This window comes from Rutidosis leptorrhynchoides, chromosome 2 (assembly GCF_046630445.1).
Source record: "Rutidosis leptorrhynchoides isolate AG116_Rl617_1_P2 chromosome 2, CSIRO_AGI_Rlap_v1, whole genome shotgun sequence".
NCBI classification, from domain to species: domain Eukaryota; kingdom Viridiplantae; phylum Streptophyta; class Magnoliopsida; order Asterales; family Asteraceae; genus Rutidosis; species Rutidosis leptorrhynchoides.
In genome coordinates, this window is record NC_092334.1 from 97,478,379 (window position 1) to 97,497,261 (window position 18,883).

The 18,883-nt window shown below is 35.4% G+C and overlaps 2 protein-coding genes and 2 non-coding genes across 4 annotated transcripts; 3 read left to right on the top strand and 1 right to left on the bottom strand.

The window, feature by feature from the left end:
- The first annotated feature begins 570 nt into the window (after nt 1-570).
- On the top strand, nt 571-17,285 carry LOC139891204 (DNA mismatch repair protein MSH5-like). The gene is made up of 34 exons (XM_071874157.1): nt 571-706; nt 1,477-1,508; nt 1,740-1,834; nt 2,050-2,130; nt 2,211-2,283; nt 2,846-2,909; nt 3,356-3,510; nt 3,588-3,689; nt 3,813-3,840; nt 3,917-3,948; nt 4,059-4,116; nt 4,199-4,285; nt 4,605-4,661; nt 4,880-4,981; nt 5,099-5,143; nt 5,323-5,400; nt 5,522-5,572; nt 5,672-5,753; nt 6,914-6,987; nt 7,084-7,183; nt 7,388-7,484; nt 7,581-7,670; nt 7,778-7,842; nt 7,951-8,009; nt 8,127-8,203; nt 8,302-8,388; nt 8,462-8,523; nt 8,626-8,687; nt 16,271-16,324; nt 16,407-16,492; nt 16,591-16,622; nt 16,704-16,727; nt 16,978-17,093; nt 17,199-17,285. Exons 1-34 carry the CDS (start codon nt 665-667, stop codon nt 17,283-17,285), a joined length of 2,436 nt encoding a protein of 811 aa, XP_071730258.1. The 5' UTR covers nt 571-664.
- LOC139895440 (U2 spliceosomal RNA) lies at nt 6,144-6,338 on the top strand. The gene has a single exon (XR_011775888.1). It is a non-coding gene; the product is annotated as a U2 spliceosomal RNA (small nuclear RNA).
- Nucleotides 9,078-11,643, top strand: LOC139894357 (uncharacterized). Its single transcript, XM_071877594.1, has 2 exons — nt 9,078-9,918; nt 10,072-11,643. Exons 1-2 carry the CDS (start codon nt 9,159-9,161, stop codon nt 11,640-11,642), a joined length of 2,331 nt encoding a protein of 776 aa, XP_071733695.1. The 5' UTR covers nt 9,078-9,158; the 3' UTR covers nt 11,643.
- LOC139895447 (U2 spliceosomal RNA) lies at nt 15,721-15,915 on the bottom strand. Its single transcript, XR_011775894.1, has one exon. It is a non-coding gene; the product is annotated as a U2 spliceosomal RNA (small nuclear RNA).
- Nucleotides 17,286-18,883: the final 1,598 nt, after the last annotated feature.

Here is an 18,883-nt window from a genome sequence, read left to right on the forward strand (position 1 = left end):
CGAATTTTTTTCGACATCTAACATTGAAGGGTTGTTCCTTTTGTGAAAGTTGCTTCTTTTAGCGTTCGAGTTTTATTTAAAAAAAAGTTAGTAAAGTGGGGGTTCGATTTGTATTTTAATAAAAGTTAGGGGGTTAAGTTTGAAAAAAAATATACGTATAAAGTGGGAGTTTGATTTGTATTTTAATAAAAGTTAGAGGGTTAAGTTTGTGAAAATTGAATATTAGTAAAAAAAAAAAAGTTAATAAAGTGGGGGTTCGATTTATATTTTAATAAAAGTTAGGGGGTTAAGTTTGTGAAATTTGGGAAAAAATATACGTATAAAGTGGGGGTGCGATTTGTTTTTTAATAAGAGTATAAAGTGGGGGTCGATTTGTATTTTAATAAAAGTTGGGGGGTAAGTTTGCGAAAAGTAAAAAAATGAATAGGATTATTCATTTCACTTTGACTTGTAAATATAAGTATAAAGTAGGGGTCGATTTGTATTTTAATAAAAATTGGGGGTAAGTTTGCGAAAAGTAAAAAATAAATAGTACTATTCATTTCATTTAGGCTTGTAAATATAAGTATATATAATAACTGTTGTACACTTGTACTCAGTAAAAAACTCTACATAAATACACCGATTCACTTTCGCGCGAAAACACACACGCTCGAATTGTGCTATGGAGGAGGAGGAGGTAGACGAAACAGAAGCTGTGCCTCAGGTGCGTTAATCAACGCCATTAATACATTCTCTGTTACTTGTATATCACCATATCACATACTATTATTTATCGGATCAGTTAATTGCTTGCGTGCATTTTCATATTCTGTAACCTAATTTTTACCTGTTCACGTTTTCTTCGGTCATCGTCCTCGTGATATCTCAATCCTTTCATAATATCATGTATTAGCAGTAATTACTTCGATTTATTAGGCGTTAACGCTACTAATTAATGTTTGATTTATCGATCGCGTTTTGTAACTTTATTTGATAATTGATATATATGATTTGAAGAATTGTTGCAAGTCCGTATCTATCTAGCTAATTGGAACTTACTTTAGCAATTAATGTTAATAGTTTAGTAAAGGAATCAATATTTCAGCAACTCAGTAACATAGAAAAAGTAATTGACAGCAAAGTTCAGTTTTCGTTCAGTAATGCAATGCCACGTGGACATCATCACTACTATAGCTATAACTAGTATCGCGATAATTAATGAAATAAGAGAAATTAGCTAATTAACTTTTCTAGAACCAAAATGATATCTTGTAATCCAGGCTTTTTCCTCTAAAAACTGTTTTACTTTGAGAAACTATTCCTTTCTTCATTGTCACGAAGGAACAGAAATGGAAAGTATTTGGAAGCACAGGCTAATTTGTCTTAAGTTTATCCGCGAATATTATTTTTGCTTATATTAATATAAAATTTCATTGTGTAATGTTTCCCTAAACTTGTTTGGCGTTAATAATTTAATATGGTTTGTCTATGCAGGTGTACATGGCATGCCTCATGCAGGGTCATAGGTTAAGCTTCTTTCGTAAACAAACATCAGTATTTTGTGTATGCCGCCAAACTGATATTGACGTTATCCACACTAATATACTGATAATCATTATCATATTTTATTTGTTTACCAGGAATAATGTACATAATAATCTTATATTTACAATATCCTGCAGACTAAGTCTTCCCTTTCAATATGATATGAAGATATGTGTAATAGAGTTGACACATTACTAAAATTTTGTAATTAGAATTGGAGTTTCCTATTATGATACTCTTACTCGTGAACTTCATGTGCTGGAACTATGGGAAGACGGAACTGGAGAGTTTCCCTTGATTGATATGGGTAAAAGATACTTTTGCTTTCCCTCTTACATACAATATTTTTTACAAGGTGAAGGGAATTTCGTTAACTCGTCAATAAGATTTTAGTTGCATTTCCTCTCCTCTTCCTTATGATACTTGATTACTTCTATTTCATATCATCAGCTTTTCAGTGTGGGTCATTGGACAGCTTACTGCAGCTTAACAACTCTTTTTTCTTACTTTGTCTTGTCCCAGTGAAGTATCAGGTTAAGCCATTGATCATATACACAAGTACCAAGAGTGATGAATTTCTCTTGACTGCTTTACAACAAAATGGTAGGGTTTTTTTTTGCGTTCTTTATGCACCCTGAGCTTGTGGATTGTGGATTGTGTACTTACTCTTGCTAGTGATACAGATGGTGAAAGCGAGGTGCCTTCTGTAAAGCAGATGAAGAGTTCAATATTTAGTTATGAACAAGCGTGGCACAGGTGCAGTAACTCTAAAATGATTTTCAGTTATGCAATTCAATGGTGACTGCTTTTGAAGGTCGTTGGTTGTAACACTGAGTAATAATGAACATATTTCTCAAGTTTCCGGCTAGTAATTCTTTTTGCCTTTCAGCAAATTTGGAAGTCTGAACTAAATAGAAGTTTATGGGTTTCATCAAATACCTCTTTTGCCATATTATTCGTATATAGTGAACACTGTTGTGATCTGTCATGTACAAACTTAACCCACTATTTATGTGATACCTTTTTTGTTCATGTTGATATGATGAATTTGTAGTAAGCTATGATTTTAACAAGAATGGTTGACTGTTCTAAAATAACAGAGACAAAAGCATTCAGAAACTTATCTATTTTTTGGCCGATGGTAGCACCAGAAGTTTATAGTGATGAATTATTATGAATATGCTTCTATTATTTTTGTATCTTTTTATCTTTCATATGATATGATATGTTTCCGTATACATATTGCCTCTCGGTTTATAAAGTTCTCTATTTTTAACGTTTCGAACTTGCTGTTTTATCTGTTGGTCTCATAAGACAGATTAATATATCTTCGAGTAACAGGAATGGATGATGGGTTAAACATCAAAGAAAGAGTCTGCTTTGTAAGTTATTTCATGATTTTTTTTCCCCAAGTTATCACTCCTCCCTAGTTTAATGTTTGTCTGACAGTGTTTATGCCAATTACTTTTAAGACACTCACATTGTTAATCCGTTTAATTAACAAATTTCAGCAAATACTATCTCTTCTTCCTCTTTGGTTACTTTGTTTGGTTTGGTCTTTTATAAAATCTTCTGTTAGCTGACTAAAATAAGACTGGACACTGTATAAATATCCTCCATGTGCGCCTTGCTTTCAAGTTATGTTACTTATTGTTGCTATACTCTTTTCTTTCCCGTCACTCTTCTACCACCACACTATTGGATCTAGTATTGTTGAACAATCTGGTCTTGTTATAGATAATCGTGCTATAATTGTCATATAACTTTATTTATAATAAAGTTGTACTTTAGTCTAAGTCAATATTCTATTGTTTTTTTTTAACTATAGCTAAGCTCTATGATGGACATAGAGAGTGAAGTTCAAGTTCGTGCTAGTGGAGGACTTCTTGCCATATTGGAGAACGAAAGAGTCGTGGATACCATTGAACAAAATGAGTGTGGGAGTGTGTCAATTGCAATCAATTCTGTCATGCAAATCTCACTGTATGTAATCATACTTTTGGTATTCATATTACCATCCACCACTGGTTGCCTATAAGTCCTCTTTTTTTGAAATGCAGGAACAAATTTCTTAAAGTTGACTCCGCAGCTCATGAGGCGTTGCAGATATTCCAAACAGACAAACATCCAAGTCACATGGGTATTGGTAGAGCAAAAGAAGGGTAATCAATTGTTCTTTCTGTTTGTGTACATATCAAAAGTAACTATAGTTGAGAGATCAATGATTTAGTTCCAATTGAATCTTTATAAATATGACTGTGATGGTAATATTCGATTACATGCAGGTTTTCTGTCTTTGGAATGATGAATAAGGTGTGGAGATTGCTCTCTTCTTTTTTATCTTCTTTGATTTTGAAATCAGTATCTAATCGATGTTCTATGTTTTTAGTGTGTGACACCTATGGGCAAACGTCTTCTCAGGTAAACAAGGATTTGCTTTTTTATGTTCTGTAAGTGTAGAAATATTCAGTGATTGAAACTTTTCCTGCAGCCTACAGGTTCATACTGATGGTTTGTTTTCTCTGTAATAGGACATGGTTTCTCAGGCCCATACTAGACATCGACAATTTGAATAGTCGTCTGGATTTTGTATCCTTTTTAAAACTTGCATTCGTCGTTGTGTGCTTTACTCCGTATCTGCAAAAATGTTTGTGTTCTTTGATAGATTCAGATATCATTCTTCGTTGCATCTGAAGAATTGTTGACTGCTTTACGTAATACGTTGAAATCTGTTAAGGATGTTCCCCACATATTGAAGGTACAATACTATCTTATGTCTTATATTTATTTATTTTAGATGACATATTAACTTTTTATTGGATATGGAGGTGGTTTGTTGTAAATTCTAAATTCTAAAGCATTGAAATATCTTTATATGAATGGGTGATCCAATATTTCCAGTTTTGCATGGTATTATTACTGCAGCCCATAAGAAGCTCTACTATTTTTCCATTGTGGTCCACTATAGTTGGTCTCATCAAGTCTATTTATATGTTACAACTCCAGAATAGTTAATTTTTTAGTATATATTTTATTTGTAATGTTCTCACTCATTATTTAAGTTTTTTGCATGGTAGAAATTCAACTCCCCCAGTTCTGTATGTTCCTGTGGTGATTGGACTTCCTTTTTGAAGGTAATCTTTGTTCTTCATTTCATGACATCCTTATATCTATCTGAAAGCATGCATAATTTTTAAATATACATTTCGCTGTTGCATGCTAACCCTGTCTTCAGATAAGAATTACTCCGTATGTTGACAATACATAAAACCTCTACACATCTGTAGTAGTTATATACATATAAGGACCTTGTCATCAACTTGTTTTAACTTATGTTTCTTATATCATGTAGAGCCTTGCTGCACTTCTGCATATCAACAAGATGTTTGACCTAGGAGTTTCTGAAAATCTTCAGGAGCATGCTAACTACTTTGGTGTAAATATTATTGAGAAGGTAATGAATTACTCTCGAAAAAATGGTAATGATGCAGTTTTGTTTTCATTTGTTTTCTTATATATTATTGTTGTAGCTGGAAGGCAATTACGTAATTGGATTGTGACTTTTTAATAGGCGGCTTCTTGCATTTCAATGGATCTGGCTTATGTATATGAACTGGTTGGTTAGCTTTTATTTCACTTTGCTGATTATTCATTTCACAATATGTTCATGCTTCTTCAATTAAAATTTCACTGCTGTATAAATCATGTTATTTCCTCCTCTAGGTGCTATCTTAAATTTTAGATGATATTAAATTAAACTTTCACTATTTTTTTTATTTGTTTTTTCTTTTGTAGATAATTGGTGTTATTGATGTAAATAGAAGTAAAGACAAAGGTTACGAGACATCTGTAAAAGATGGTTTTTGTGAAGAGGTTAGGACCTTATGATTGAATAATCTCAATCACACATTATATGTCTCTCTATTTCTGCATATTTACCTTACAAGTGCATTTTCCTTTTTCTTGACAAACCTTTCCTTTATATCAAATGCAGTTGGATGAACTGAGGCAAATATATGAAGAATTGCCAGAATTTTTGGAGGAGGTTCAGTTCTAACTGTACAAATGTTGTAATGGCATCGTTATTGGAAGTAAATTTGTGTTTATATATGTTTTAGTAATCATTACACCATTCCTTGGACAGGTATCATCGTTAGAACTCGCACGTCTTCCTTACATGTCTAGAGATCAATTGCTCCCACAAGTTGTTTATATTAATCAAATAGGTTTGTCTTTCTTCTTTGCAAATACTGTCTAACGCCTAAATGTATGTAGTTCAACTGGGCTGAAGTTAATCATCTTAAACTTTTGCTATCATCATACATGTCTGACATATTGGATATGATGCCAGTCTTGAAGCACTAATATAAGATCTTACCCATATGTTTATATATATTCTATCTAAACTTAAGTACTACTGTGCTCTTTAATTAAGTTTGAAATAAAATTTACTCAATCAGGTACAATTAGAAAAGGGTCTGAAGTTTTAGTCTAGTGTAGAATTATTGGTGAAAACTGATATTAAAAGGGTAGCTCACAATCCCACATCGGGTGAGTGAAAAATACAAGGGTGAAGGGAGTGGCTATAAAAGCAGCATCCCAACCAAGGAATGAGCATACCTTTCTCGGCCTTTTGGCTAAGATCAAGTGTAGTATCTGTTCTTATCAGTTTAATATCTGATATGTGGGTCATCGGCCCACTCGATATTAATCTTATTTTTTATGGGGAAAGGCCCATCACAATAGCTTGCTATTGGGGTCTTTGAGCGTCGCCTTGGTGTTGCACTACTACCTTGGCTGGCGCACCCCTCCAATTCTTAGTCTTAAATTTTGCAAATATATGTAATCAGCATACTATAACACTATATAATGTAAAGATGGTATATCTATTTGATGTCTCTTGGTTTCCCAACCTCTTTCTTCTAAAGACGATGTTTGTCCAGGCTAGGCTCCCATTACTGGCCATTACTGGCTCCATATAGGCCACCCCACATAGAACCATCCTTTAGTTACTTGCTCTTCTGGTTTTCCTACACAGCTTGAAACTGAACTATGAAGGATCTATGACTCTAGTATAGATATACGAATAAATAGTATATATAGAAAATAACTATAACCAAGTAAATATAAAATAGATGTACGAATAGTGTAACAACATAAGTAAAAAAACATTGATGATACCACAACTCTTAGTTTCTCCCTAAAATCTCTTGCAGTTTAGGAGCTACTTTTTTGTCGTAACAATGTAAGTAAATAAACATTGTTGCCACTCTCCAATTTAAAAGAATCATATGTTGAAGGATGTGTAACTAAACTGTTGTTTCTTTAGTGCTGAAATTGAGAGTGTATCTTCATATGCTTTACTTATGTTTGTGTTTCCGAATAGGATACCTGATGTGCATATTTGAAGAAAGGCTAGAGGAAGGAGTCCTAGACAACCTTGAAGACTACGAATTTGCAGTAAGATGGTTACTTGTTAATCTTAATATAACATTACCATATATTTAGATGCATTTAATCAACTCCAACTCATTAAGCCCGAGTTTCGTTTTCCAGTTCTCTGATGAAGACAGTGACGTTAGAAAGTTCTACTACCGCAATGCAAAAACACGAGAATTGGACAGTCTTTTAGGAGACATCTATCATAAAATTCTGGGTATGTGATCTTAATAATAAACTCTCTTTCAGCTGCTAATGAAATCGTAACAGGCTGGGGAACCATTCAGTTTTCTTAACACATACTAAGAGATTTTCATTCGCCTGGGCATAAAAAATTCAACTCTCAGGATTTAAGTTGATATATGCATTGTATTAATCAATTTTTTGTTTCTTTCTTGTATTTACTCATATCCTTTCAAAGATATGGAGAGAGCCATTACAAGGGACTTAGTGTCGCATATTCTTGAGTTCTCAATGCATCTACTCAAGGGGGTCAATTTTGCAGCTGAACTTGACTGGTCAGATACATTTTTAGCTAGCTGATCCTTAGCTTCTCGACCTTTTGTAAACTGTTTTTTAGTATTTATTGACTAATGTTGCTCATTGCTCGATAGCCTTTTGTCATTGGCACTGGTCGCTCGTCAAAATAATTATGTAAGACCCACATTGAGTGCTGAACCTGTGCTTGATATTAGGAATGGAAGGTCAGAAAACTCAGAGTATCTTTTTTTCTTCCCAAAAATCACTCCTCTCATACTGGACTGCCCAAGTCAATATTTAGGCAATAACATTCAGTGCAATCTGTTATCAGACATGTTTTGCAGGAAATGACAGTTGACACATTTATTCCAAATGATACCAAGATTATTGATCATGGTATATGGCGCGTCATTTTTATTGAATGTTTCTTTGTTTACTTAGCTTCTAAGAATTCACAAACATCGTGTTTATTCATTTGTTGGTTCTCTGAATTACGTTTCTCAGGGAGTATTCATATCATCACAGGGCCTAATTATTCCGGAAAAAGCATTTACATAAAGCAGGTGGTTCCTATTTTCTGTACGGTCTCAGAATGTTCTCGTCATAAACTTGCATATAGAGTCCAACAAAGCCTCGTGAACAAAAGCCCCAGATTCAATGCCATTTAACTTTAATTGCAGGTAGCATTGATTGTTTTTCTTGCCCACATTGGAAGTTTTGTACCCGCAGATGCTGCGATAGTGGGTTTAACTGATAGGTTAGCTTTAACCCCCTTCTAATATACAATCATAATGATCTTGAATTGCTTTACTAATGTATACTCGGGGTATTTGTCAATGATTAATGCAAGTACAGGATTTTCTGCGCTATGGGAAGCAAGCTTATGACAGCTGAACAATCTACATTTATGATTGATCTGCACCAAGTTGGAATGATGCTAAGGTATTTATTGGTGTAACTAAGTGAATTCTTAGTTAATTTATTGAAATTCATAATGATATTAAAATATTTCAAGGCATGCTACTTCACGATCATTATGTTTGCTGGATGAATTTGGCAAGGGGACTCTAACTGAAGGTTTGTTTAAAAATATAAAGATGTCACTAGTTATATATATGTATTCTCCTTTTTTATGATATGCTAAGCATTTCACTCTTCCCTCCTTATATAAATATATAGATGGTGTTGGACTCCTTGGTGGAACAATTGAACATTTTATCTCAATGTATACTCCTCCAAAGGTTTGTTTCTCTTACCCTGGCTGAAAATCATTAAAAAGCAAACTTGATGTATATTTGAAACAGCTTAAAATGTTGCCTTTTTGAAAAACTTGTAAGCTTTCTGAGCAGACAATTACCCTTTGAAAGTTCCTTAAAAAGTAAACTTGATGTATATTTGAAACAACAACTTAACATTTGCCTTTTTGAAAAACTTCTGAGCAGACAATTGCCATTTGAAAGTTCAGTAAACTTGATGTATATTTGAAACAGCTTTTAAAAGTTGCCATTTTCAAAAGCTTGTAAGCTTTTTTCTGAGCAGACAATTGACCTTTTAAATTTCTATATAAATTTAAATAAGCTTTTTAATAAAAGTTGAAATATTACAATAGTCAGGTAAACCCGATACAATGATACGTCCTCTTCTCCGGTAAACTTCCGGCTACCAGTTTTCTCTATTCTAATCGTTATTTTAATTTGATTGCTTCAACCATCATGTTCTCAATACCTGTTTCACCGTTTACACCACATCACTCTACATCCAAAAAGTCGATTCACCCTAAACCCAACATAATCAATCACATCAAATATAAACCAGACAATGTTGGGGTATGGGTTAAAATTGATCGGAATAATAGCAACGAGACTGTCCAACCTTCGATTAATCAAGTCCCTAAGCCTGATGAATTCCCCGATCTGAACCAATCTATCAGGAACCCTAATATTCCCACAGCCGCCAGATTCAACACCTCATCTAACAACATCTACCAACGATTCAAATCCCATGAGAATGCAAAAAACCTGATCAAGCAATACGGATCTAATTCCAACCAGCATTCTCGTGATAAACCTGAACCAAAAAACATCATATCTTTCCTTTTTTTCAACTTTCCCGACTCCTGGAATTCTGTAAAACTATGGGGTCTGTTCAAACAATTTGGGGATATCACCGAAGTTTACATCCCAAAGAAAACGTTAAAAAATGGAAAACGCTTCGGTTTCGTCCGATACAGGAACATTCCGGAACATCTTGTTGATTCGATGGTGAGGAAACTCAATATGATTGTTGTTGATGGTATGCTTCTTGTAGTTTACAAAGCTCATGACAGAAAATTGCACAACGTGTCCAATACTCATCCTCCTGTGAACAAACCGTGTCAGAATAATCATCCGCCAACAAACAAGTTCACTGATGATCGCAAATTCTCCGAAGTCACTGCCCCTCAGGCTCAAAATGAATCGAACAAAAGCTCAGGTATAACTAATAACTATCTTAAAACTATAGAGATTAACGTATTGCAAGACGAAAAGCTCAATGATTTACTTGGTCATGCTCTTGTTGGGGTGATCAAAAACATTGATCACCTTATGTATTTTGATGAAATCTGTAAATCGGAAAATCTTATAGGATTTGAGCCTAAATACCTAGGTGGTCGTGATGTTATGCTTATCTTTGATGACAAAAAATTGGCTCTCGATGTTTTAAACACTAGCAAACTGAACGAAAATAGGAACCCCTTGGGGAATTGGTTTGATGACATCCAACCTTGGGATCCTGATGAATACTCCTATCCTGGGCGTTTAGTTTGGGTTGAAATCAAAGGGGTACCGTTTACATGTTGGTTTGAATCAACGTTCAATGACATTGCTAAAGAATGGGGTGAAATAATTGAACAAAAAAATTGTTCCATTGATGAGAAAGGTTCACAAGATTTATCTTCAGGAAAGGTTCTCATCATTACTAGATCACTTGAACCCATTTACGGTCGTGCCCTTATCAATCACGGGTCTACATCTACATATGCTTTTGTTTCTGAAATCAACGAACCTACGATTGAGTTTAACTCCATGGATAACGAATCATCAGTTTGGGATGATGATGTACTATCTGATGATTATGCTTCGGACGAAGAATCCCTCATGGATGGTAACCAAATATTTGAAGGTTATGCGACACAAAAATCGCCAAAAAACATGTTCAATACCAACGACACTAGCGACAACAATTCTGGCACCGAAAATATACCACCTTCGGATGGGTCGTCTTTGTCTAACTCGAAGAGATTTGCTGCCTGCAAGTTTCCAAAAAATCTTGATGACACTAATTCGAACTCTGAGCCTAAAGATAATGGTAATAATGAACATGTTGTTTCATCAGATTATGATCATGTTTCGGAAACGGACACAGGTGATGATAACTTATCGTCCCCTATAAGCGGTAATCAGAACAGTCCCCATACATCCCATGATTTACACAACTCGACATCTGAACCCAACCCCAATCCTCTAAACGAGACTACACCTCCATCCATACCTATTAGCCCAATTCAGATTATGAATAACCTACAATCCTTGAACTCCGCTAAGCCCAATATCGATCTCCATGCTCCTATAACAAACCCAATAAACCTATCTTCTCCTAACCCACCTCATAACGAACCCGTCCCTTTAACCCAACCAAACCACGAAACCAATCCTTCTAATTCTAACTTTGATGGAAGCTGTGATGTGTCAAATAAGGCTGATACAGACAGCTCCTCAGGGATCCCTTCATCCACTCATGATTGTCCAATTAATATTGACGACAATGTGACTTCTAATCCAACACTAGCCGAGATTCGATCTAACGAAAAGAAGAAACGTTTGCATGCGAAGAAAGAAAAAAAGAAAAGTCATCGAACTAGCGACCTTGAATTCAAAAAAATCGCACGGAATCAACCAAAACCGCCTCACCATTCTACGCTAGCTGAACCGAGTAGAAAAGCACCGCAATCCAAATTCCTATATATTAAACATTGTGCACGTAGCGGACAAAAACTGAAATTCGGTCAACTTAACCGCAAATGTAGCTCGACATCTAATCCCAACTCTACACTGAATATTCCCAAAAAATCGGGCTCAAAAAATGCATCTGGAAGCAGCACAAGTACAAATGAATTTGGTACAGGTATCGGAATCCGATGGAATGCGGAACATTAGCACCCTCCTTCATCATCTCGTTCTTTGTAAGTTTTCTAATGGCTTGTATTTCTCTTAATATTCGGGGAGTAGGGGTAACGGGTAAAATTAATTGGCTTAAAAAAATATGCAACTCAAACTGCCCTATCATCTTAGGTCTACAAGAAACAAAATGTGGACAATCTCCTGATTCACTTATTGACTCCTTTTGGTATAATTCCCACTTCAATTTTGTTCAAAAAGACGCTATCGGGGCCTCGGGTGGTCTACTATTGATCTGGGACTCCTCCACTTTTACATTTGAAAGTGCAATTGAAGGTGAATTTTTCATTGCTATCAAAGGAAAGTGGTCTGGATATGCCTCAGACATGGTAATCATTAATGTTTACGGGCCCCATTCACACAGGAAAAAACTTGTATTTTGGGATGAACTCTCAAGACTTGTTGATTCCATTGATATTCCTCACATCATCTTTGGTGATTTCAATGAAGTTCGATCCAAATCTGAACGCCTAAACTGTTTCTTCAAGCAATCCTGGGCCGACAATTTTAATAAATTCATTGATAACTCTAACCTTATCGATATTCCACTTGGAGGTAAGAAATACACCCGCTTGTGTCTCAAGACAATGAAATTCAGTAAACTTGACCGTTTCTTGGTGTCTGAGTCCATCTTAAAACTTTGGCCGAATATCTCCTCAAAATCACTCGACCGTGACCTTTCCGACCATTGTCCTATTATTCTTAAAAACTCTATCGTAGACTTTGGCCCTAAACCCACTCGTGTTTTTAATACCTGGTTGAAATTAAAAAATGCAGACGACATCATAAAATCTACATGGTCACAACCCGTAAGCGGAAACCGCCCTGACTGTATCCTCCGAAACAAACAAAAAAACGTCAAATTTGAACTAAAAAAACTAAGCGCACAACTAAATAATCTAGACAATGAAATTAAAACACACCTCGATGCTTCTAATGATTTTGAGAAACTTGCGGAAATTAGGCCCTTAACAGATCTCGAAAAGGACAAATGGATTAATAACAGAATGCAACACATAGTAAAAGAAAAACAGAAATCTAACATGTTCAAACAGAAAGCCCGAATCAAATGGAACCTCGAGGGCGATGAAAACTCTAAATACTTTCATAATTACATTAAAAGAAGAGTTAACAAAAACAATATCCGTGGCATATCCCTAAATGGTACATGGTCCGAAGAACCTAACACAATAAAAAACGAGGCACTTAAATACTTTGAATCACTTTTCCGCTCCAAACCACGTAAAGGGTCTTGCCCATTCGAAAATGAACCTGACCGCATCTACATTTCGCAAGAAGATAATCTAATCCTCGAATCCCAATTCTCAGAAAAAGAGATCTGGGATGCCCTTAATGATTGCGAAAGCTCCAAGGCGCCTGGACCGGACGGTTTTAACATGAAATTCTTCAAAAAATACTGGTGGTTAGTTAAAGAAGACCTCATTAGGGCCCTAGATTGGTTTTGGCTCAAATCCGAAATATCTAGGGGATGCAATGCATCTTTCTTCACGCTAATACCTAAAAAATCCAACCCTATTGGCTTTAACGAATATCGACCCATATGCTTAATCGGAAGTTACTATAAAATCCTCACCAAGATTCTCGCTAACCGTCTTTCAAAAGTTATCCATAAAATAATCGGTGTTGAACAAACCGCATTTCTAAAAGGTCGTAACATCCTCGATAGCGTTCTAATTGCAAACGAAATTATCGATGAACTTAAAAGAAAAAAGCAAAAAGGCCTCATATTCAAAGTGGACTTCGAAAAGGCATTCGACTGCATCGAATGGGATTTTCTTTTCGAGACCATGGCATGTATGGGATTCGGACGCAAATGGATCAGTTTCATCCATGCATGTCTTTCCTCTTCCTCCATTTCCATCCTTATCAATGGTTCCCCGACGGCGGAATTCTCTCCTGAAAGAGGAATTCGCCAAGGCGACCCTATCTCTCCCTTCCTTTTCATCATCGCGGCCGAAGGTCTAAACATCCTCACTAAGCGTGCTATAGCAAACGACCAATTACGAGGGATTTGTGTCGGGCATGATAAGATTGTGTTATCCCATCTCCAGTATGCGGACGACACAATCTTCTTTGGTGAATGGAGTAAACGGAACGCTAAAAACGTGTCCAAATTACTCAAATGCTTTGAAAACATATCGGGCCTAAAAGTTAATCTCAAAAAAAGTAATTTATACGGAATTGGTGTTGCACAAAATGAAGTTGATGCTATGGCTTGCTACATAAATTGTACGGCCGGCACAACTCCTTTCACTTACCTCGGACTTCCCATCGGCACCCTCACTACAAAAGCCTCGTCTTGGAAACCAATCATTGAGAAGTTTGACAAAAGACTCTCTGACTGGAAAGCAAAATCAATCTCTTTTGGCGGACGACTAACCTTAATCAAATCCGTATTATCTAGTATCCCTCTTTACTACTTCTCCTTATTCCATGCCCCTTGCAACATCATCAATTTACTCGAAACAAAAAGACGCAAATTCTTTTGGGGTGGGTCCGAAGCGGACAAAAAAATTAATTGGATCAAATGGGAACACATTCTTTTACCTTATGATAAGGGTGGTTTAAACATTGGTTCATTATCTTGCAAAAACATCTCCCTACTTTCCAAATGGTGGTGGAGATTCCATAACGAAAAAGATGCTCTCTGGGTTAAAATAATATCTAGCATTTACGGTCCGGGTGGGGGGGGGGGTTTGCGCTAATGATTTATCTAGAAATGTTTCAGGTAGCACAATTTGGAATGAAATTATCAAGGCGGGTAATATCGCGGACAACCTCGGGACAAACTTCACCAAGTCTATCACCAAATGCATTGGAAACGGAACCGACACCAAATTTTGGCATGACACTTGGTGTGGTTCCGAAAAATTCAGCAATCAATTTAGAAGACTATACATGCTTGAAAGCAACAAACAAGCTCTGGTTGCCGATCGTATCACGTCACAAAACTCTACTTCCACCGGATTATGGAATTGGTCGAGAAACCCATATGGACGTACCCTCAACGAATTAACGGAACTCAACAATCTTATTGCCTCCATTAATTTAACTGATAAACCTGACACTTGGAAGTGGGCCTTAGATAACGATGGTATCTTCACAACAAAGAAACTTGCTTCTATCCTCGACAACACCATACTCGCCACTCCACAACACACCTTCAAAACTCCGAAAAACAAACTTTTACCCCAAAAAATTAACATATTTATCTGGAGATTAATTTATGGTAGAATTCCCACTCGCATTGAACTAGACAAACGTAATGTTGACCTTAATTCGATTCTTTGCCCATTATGCAACTCACACGTCGAAACCATTGAACACATTCTTTTTCTTTGTCCGAAAACATCAAGTGTATGGCTATCTATACTAAAATGGTGGAACCTTCCTTCTAACACCCTCACCACCTTTACCGACATTACCATCTCGGAGCAGCCGTTCCCTACGTCGAAATCCGGTTCATACATATGGCAAGCCACTAAATGGGCATCTACATACATTATTTGGAAACATAGGAATCTTAATGTCTTTAGCAAAAAGGAATGGTGTGTTGCTACAATTTTAACCGAAATCCAATCACAATCTTACGCTTGGATCTCCAAAAGAGCAAAGAAGTCTATAATCGATTGGCATCAATGGCTCATCAACCCATCATCATACACCTCGGATCAACAAAGAACGGGCATTGGCTAATTTACTTCACGTCCTAAATAGTCCTTTTGTACTCATGCTTCTCCATGGATAGGTCTTTGCATTTTGTCACTTGGTTAAACGGATAGTATTAATCAACTTTGTCACCGAAAGTTCGGTACTGTTCGGTTAATTCTATCCTACTTGAATCCTCAAGTTCCGCGGTGTCAAAATGTGTGATTTATTCATGAAGGCGGCATTTGCTTTTTTCCGTTATCATCATATTGTATAGAATTTATAGGGCTTGTAACTTTCCATTATATAAATAAAATTTCTTGCTTTTCAAAAAAAAAAAAATAAAAGTTGAAATAAGCTGAACAAGCAAAATTTTGACTAAAAATTGGAGGGGTGCGCCAGTCAAGGTAGTAGTACAAGACCAAGGAGACACTCAAAGACCCCAATAGCAAGCTATTGTGATAGGCCTTTCCCCATAAAAAATAAAATTAATATCGAGTAGGCCAATGGCCCACATATCAGATATTAAACTGATAAGAACAGATACTACACTTGATCTTAGCCAAAAGGCCGAGAAAGGTATGCTTACTCCTTTCTTGGGCCTCTGCTTTTATAGCCACTCCCTTCACCTTTGTATATTTCAGTCATCCGATGTGGGATTCATTGCCTTTTGTAAAAATTCCTTTCAGAAAAAGTAAAACTGATCTCAACTCTCAATAACCCATCACCTGCTAATTCCCTCTATCCCCCTGCAGGCTGTCAAAGTCCATACATTTATACTTCAATTAGTGTAAATAATTAAAAATCTTCTAATGTTGATAAATAAGATAAGATTTAGATATAGATAGGTCATAGGTGCTTATTATGAAGTATCCACAACTTTCGAGGTTAAACCTGGTTTGTTGACTAACTGTCAAACTCGTAAACATACGCTGCAGGTTCTAATTTGCACTCACTTGACCCAGATATTTGTTAATAGCGATTTATCTCAGGTAACAACTTTAAAGAATGAAAGCTTTTCTAGTCATATCCATGTACTATGAGTTACTAATCAAAATTGTTGATGAATATCAGTCGGATAAAGTCAAATACTACACAATGAGCATACTAAGACCCGACGACAACAGTGAAAACATTGATGAAATTGTATTTCTATATAGGTAAATCAACAAGGCTTTAACTAATACTCATATTCCAAGTCCTTATTGAAGTTATTTTGCACCACTTCTAATATCATCTGTCATGTTGTATATGTCAGGCTGGTTCCTGGACATGCACTTCTCAGCTATGGTGAGTTGGTATTAGCTATTAAATCTGAGTTAGAACTTAGAAGAAAGTTTTTGTTAATGCCACTTTAATTCTCTTTTGCAGGACATTACTGTGCCCTTCTTGCCGGTATGTTCAACCATGTCATGTCATATCAAAATATAAATTCTGCTCATCATTTTATTAGTTTCTACTATTAAGATTAAGATACTTTGCATATACATGTTTAGCACCTGAAGAAACTTAAAATGAATCATGTCTAAAAGAAAACCAAAACTGCTAGTGTACTATGACTTGTTAATACCAGCAAAACCTGCCCATTCTTAATTTATTAATTTATTTTTATAATATATTATAGGCTGTCAGTATTATATTGTAGGTGTTCCTCAAGAAGTTATTAGGAGATCTGCATCAGTATTGGATCATACCATCAAAGGCATTAATATCGACCGAGTTTGTAATGAAATGATAATAGCTCAAGATGACCACTATAAGGTGCTGTATTCAGTAAGGTTATATGTTCCATTTGATTCAATTGGTGATTATTTGTAATTCGTATTTCCATATAAACTATAACTATATATATGAATCGATTGGCAGAATGTTGTGGAGAAGATGGTATCTTTCGATGCTATTAATGGTGATTTGGCCCTCTTTTTTCAAGATATTTTCCCGGAACCACCTTAAATTCTGCAAGTGAAAAACAAAGTTAGTTGCAATGTACTGTAGGAAATTTTGATTTTGCCTTCTATCTATAGTTTAGGTGAATGTTACGGGGAACTTTAGTTTTGAAACCATATGATTCAAACATATGTATGTGGTTTGTATTTATCAAACTCACAACCATATAACATGTGAGGATCCAAATTTTGAATCTCTTTTAGCTTAATTACACCTTATCACCGTTATTTCCAGAAGCAACTCCAGTGGTTAAAAACTTTTCGTGGTATTTTGGTCATAAAAGTAAGTAGAAAGAATCAACCATTTTGTTACTGCAAGTGTGAAGTAACAATTTATTACGTATTGAAGTATTAAATTCGTTTTATAATGTAAAATTTAATTAATAGGTATAGTCTATAGATGTGTGTACGGCTTTAGTTATTGAGTCGACAGCAAGCGTCGATTTATTGGCGACTTGACTGACTCTTAGAGCCCAAATTAAATTTCAGGCATGATTTAAAACCCATGAAAATTTGATTCTACCATTTTCATGGCGTCTCAATTTTTACTTTTATTTTTTTAATTTTTTTCCTACTTATTGGCCGGAGGTCCACTTGAAAGCAATCTCTCTATCCGTCGAATAGAGAGAGGGATGACTTTCTCTACTTTCAAGAGTGTTTTCACTCTGGGTGGAGAAATGACTTGTGTTTATATTATCGGATAGGGGAAGAATTGTTTACATCTCACATCTCTCATACACCACATATGTGGTATTGGGTTTTGTTGCTGTAGTCTATAGATGTGTGATTTTGTATATACATATGTGACTAATTATCTTCCTTTTTTTAAAACCAAAAGTGGTTAATTTTTTTCAATTTCTTTTTTGAAGATATATATTTACAATAATTTGTTATTATAAGATAAAACATATTTGTTTTCATATACTCCGACGTTTAAATTATCATATTATTATATATTATATAGAATACAGAAGATGAGAAGATTATATTATAAATGATGTGACAAAACAATTTAACCATTTTAGTCTAAACTAGTTTTCGAACTCTCGCTTCGTGGCGGGGTTCGCTTTTTAATGTATTTTATTGTGTTTAGTTACGGAGCCTGCGAGTGAAAAATCAACATATATGAAAAGTGCCCTAAATATTTAGCGTTTTTTTAAAAGTGTGCGTTTTGCGTATAGTTAGTGACATTGTGTTCATAAAATTCTTTCGAGTTTAAGGATGGTGTCGGAAAAATTTAGCTCGTTGCGAGCGAGAAGATATGACCTGTTGAATATTTGAGTGGAGTTTATTTAAGATATTTTAGGAGAATTTTGATTTGACGCTTTAACCCGCTGTGTTGGGGGCCGATTTTAATTTTTGAACAAAGTGTGTGGGGGCTTTTGTGGTGTTACTTGAAAGAAAGAAGGGGGAAGGGGAAAAAAGGGTAAAAAGACAAAAATACCCCTGATACTATTTATAAGTTTTGTCTAATAGTTAATATGGTAATTAATTAAAATACTTTACTTTTCAAATCTTGTGTCGTGGACTATTATAGGCAATAATGTATCAATGTAATTAGCAATTCTCCGATGAATCGGATTCCGACGAGAATTCCGATGATGT

Bases quoted from the DNA above. Each gene is read 5' to 3' on its own strand.
- LOC139891204 (XM_071874157.1), top strand. From the start codon at position 665: ATGGAGGAGGAGGAGGTAGACGAAACAGAAGCTGTGCCTCAG. The intron at 2,910-3,355 runs GTAAGTTATTTC...TTTTAACTATAG, and splicing joins TCAAAGAAAGAGTCTGCTTT to CTAAGCTCTATGATGGACAT. The intron at 8,204-8,301 runs GTTAGCTTTAAC...ATGCAAGTACAG, and splicing joins ATAGTGGGTTTAACTGATAG to GATTTTCTGCGCTATGGGAA.
- LOC139894357 (XM_071877594.1), top strand. From the start codon at position 9,159: ATGTTCTCAATACCTGTTTCACCGTTTACACCACATCACTCTACATCC. The intron at 9,919-10,071 runs GTATAACTAATA...AAAATCTTATAG, and splicing joins TGAATCGAACAAAAGCTCAG to GATTTGAGCCTAAATACCTA.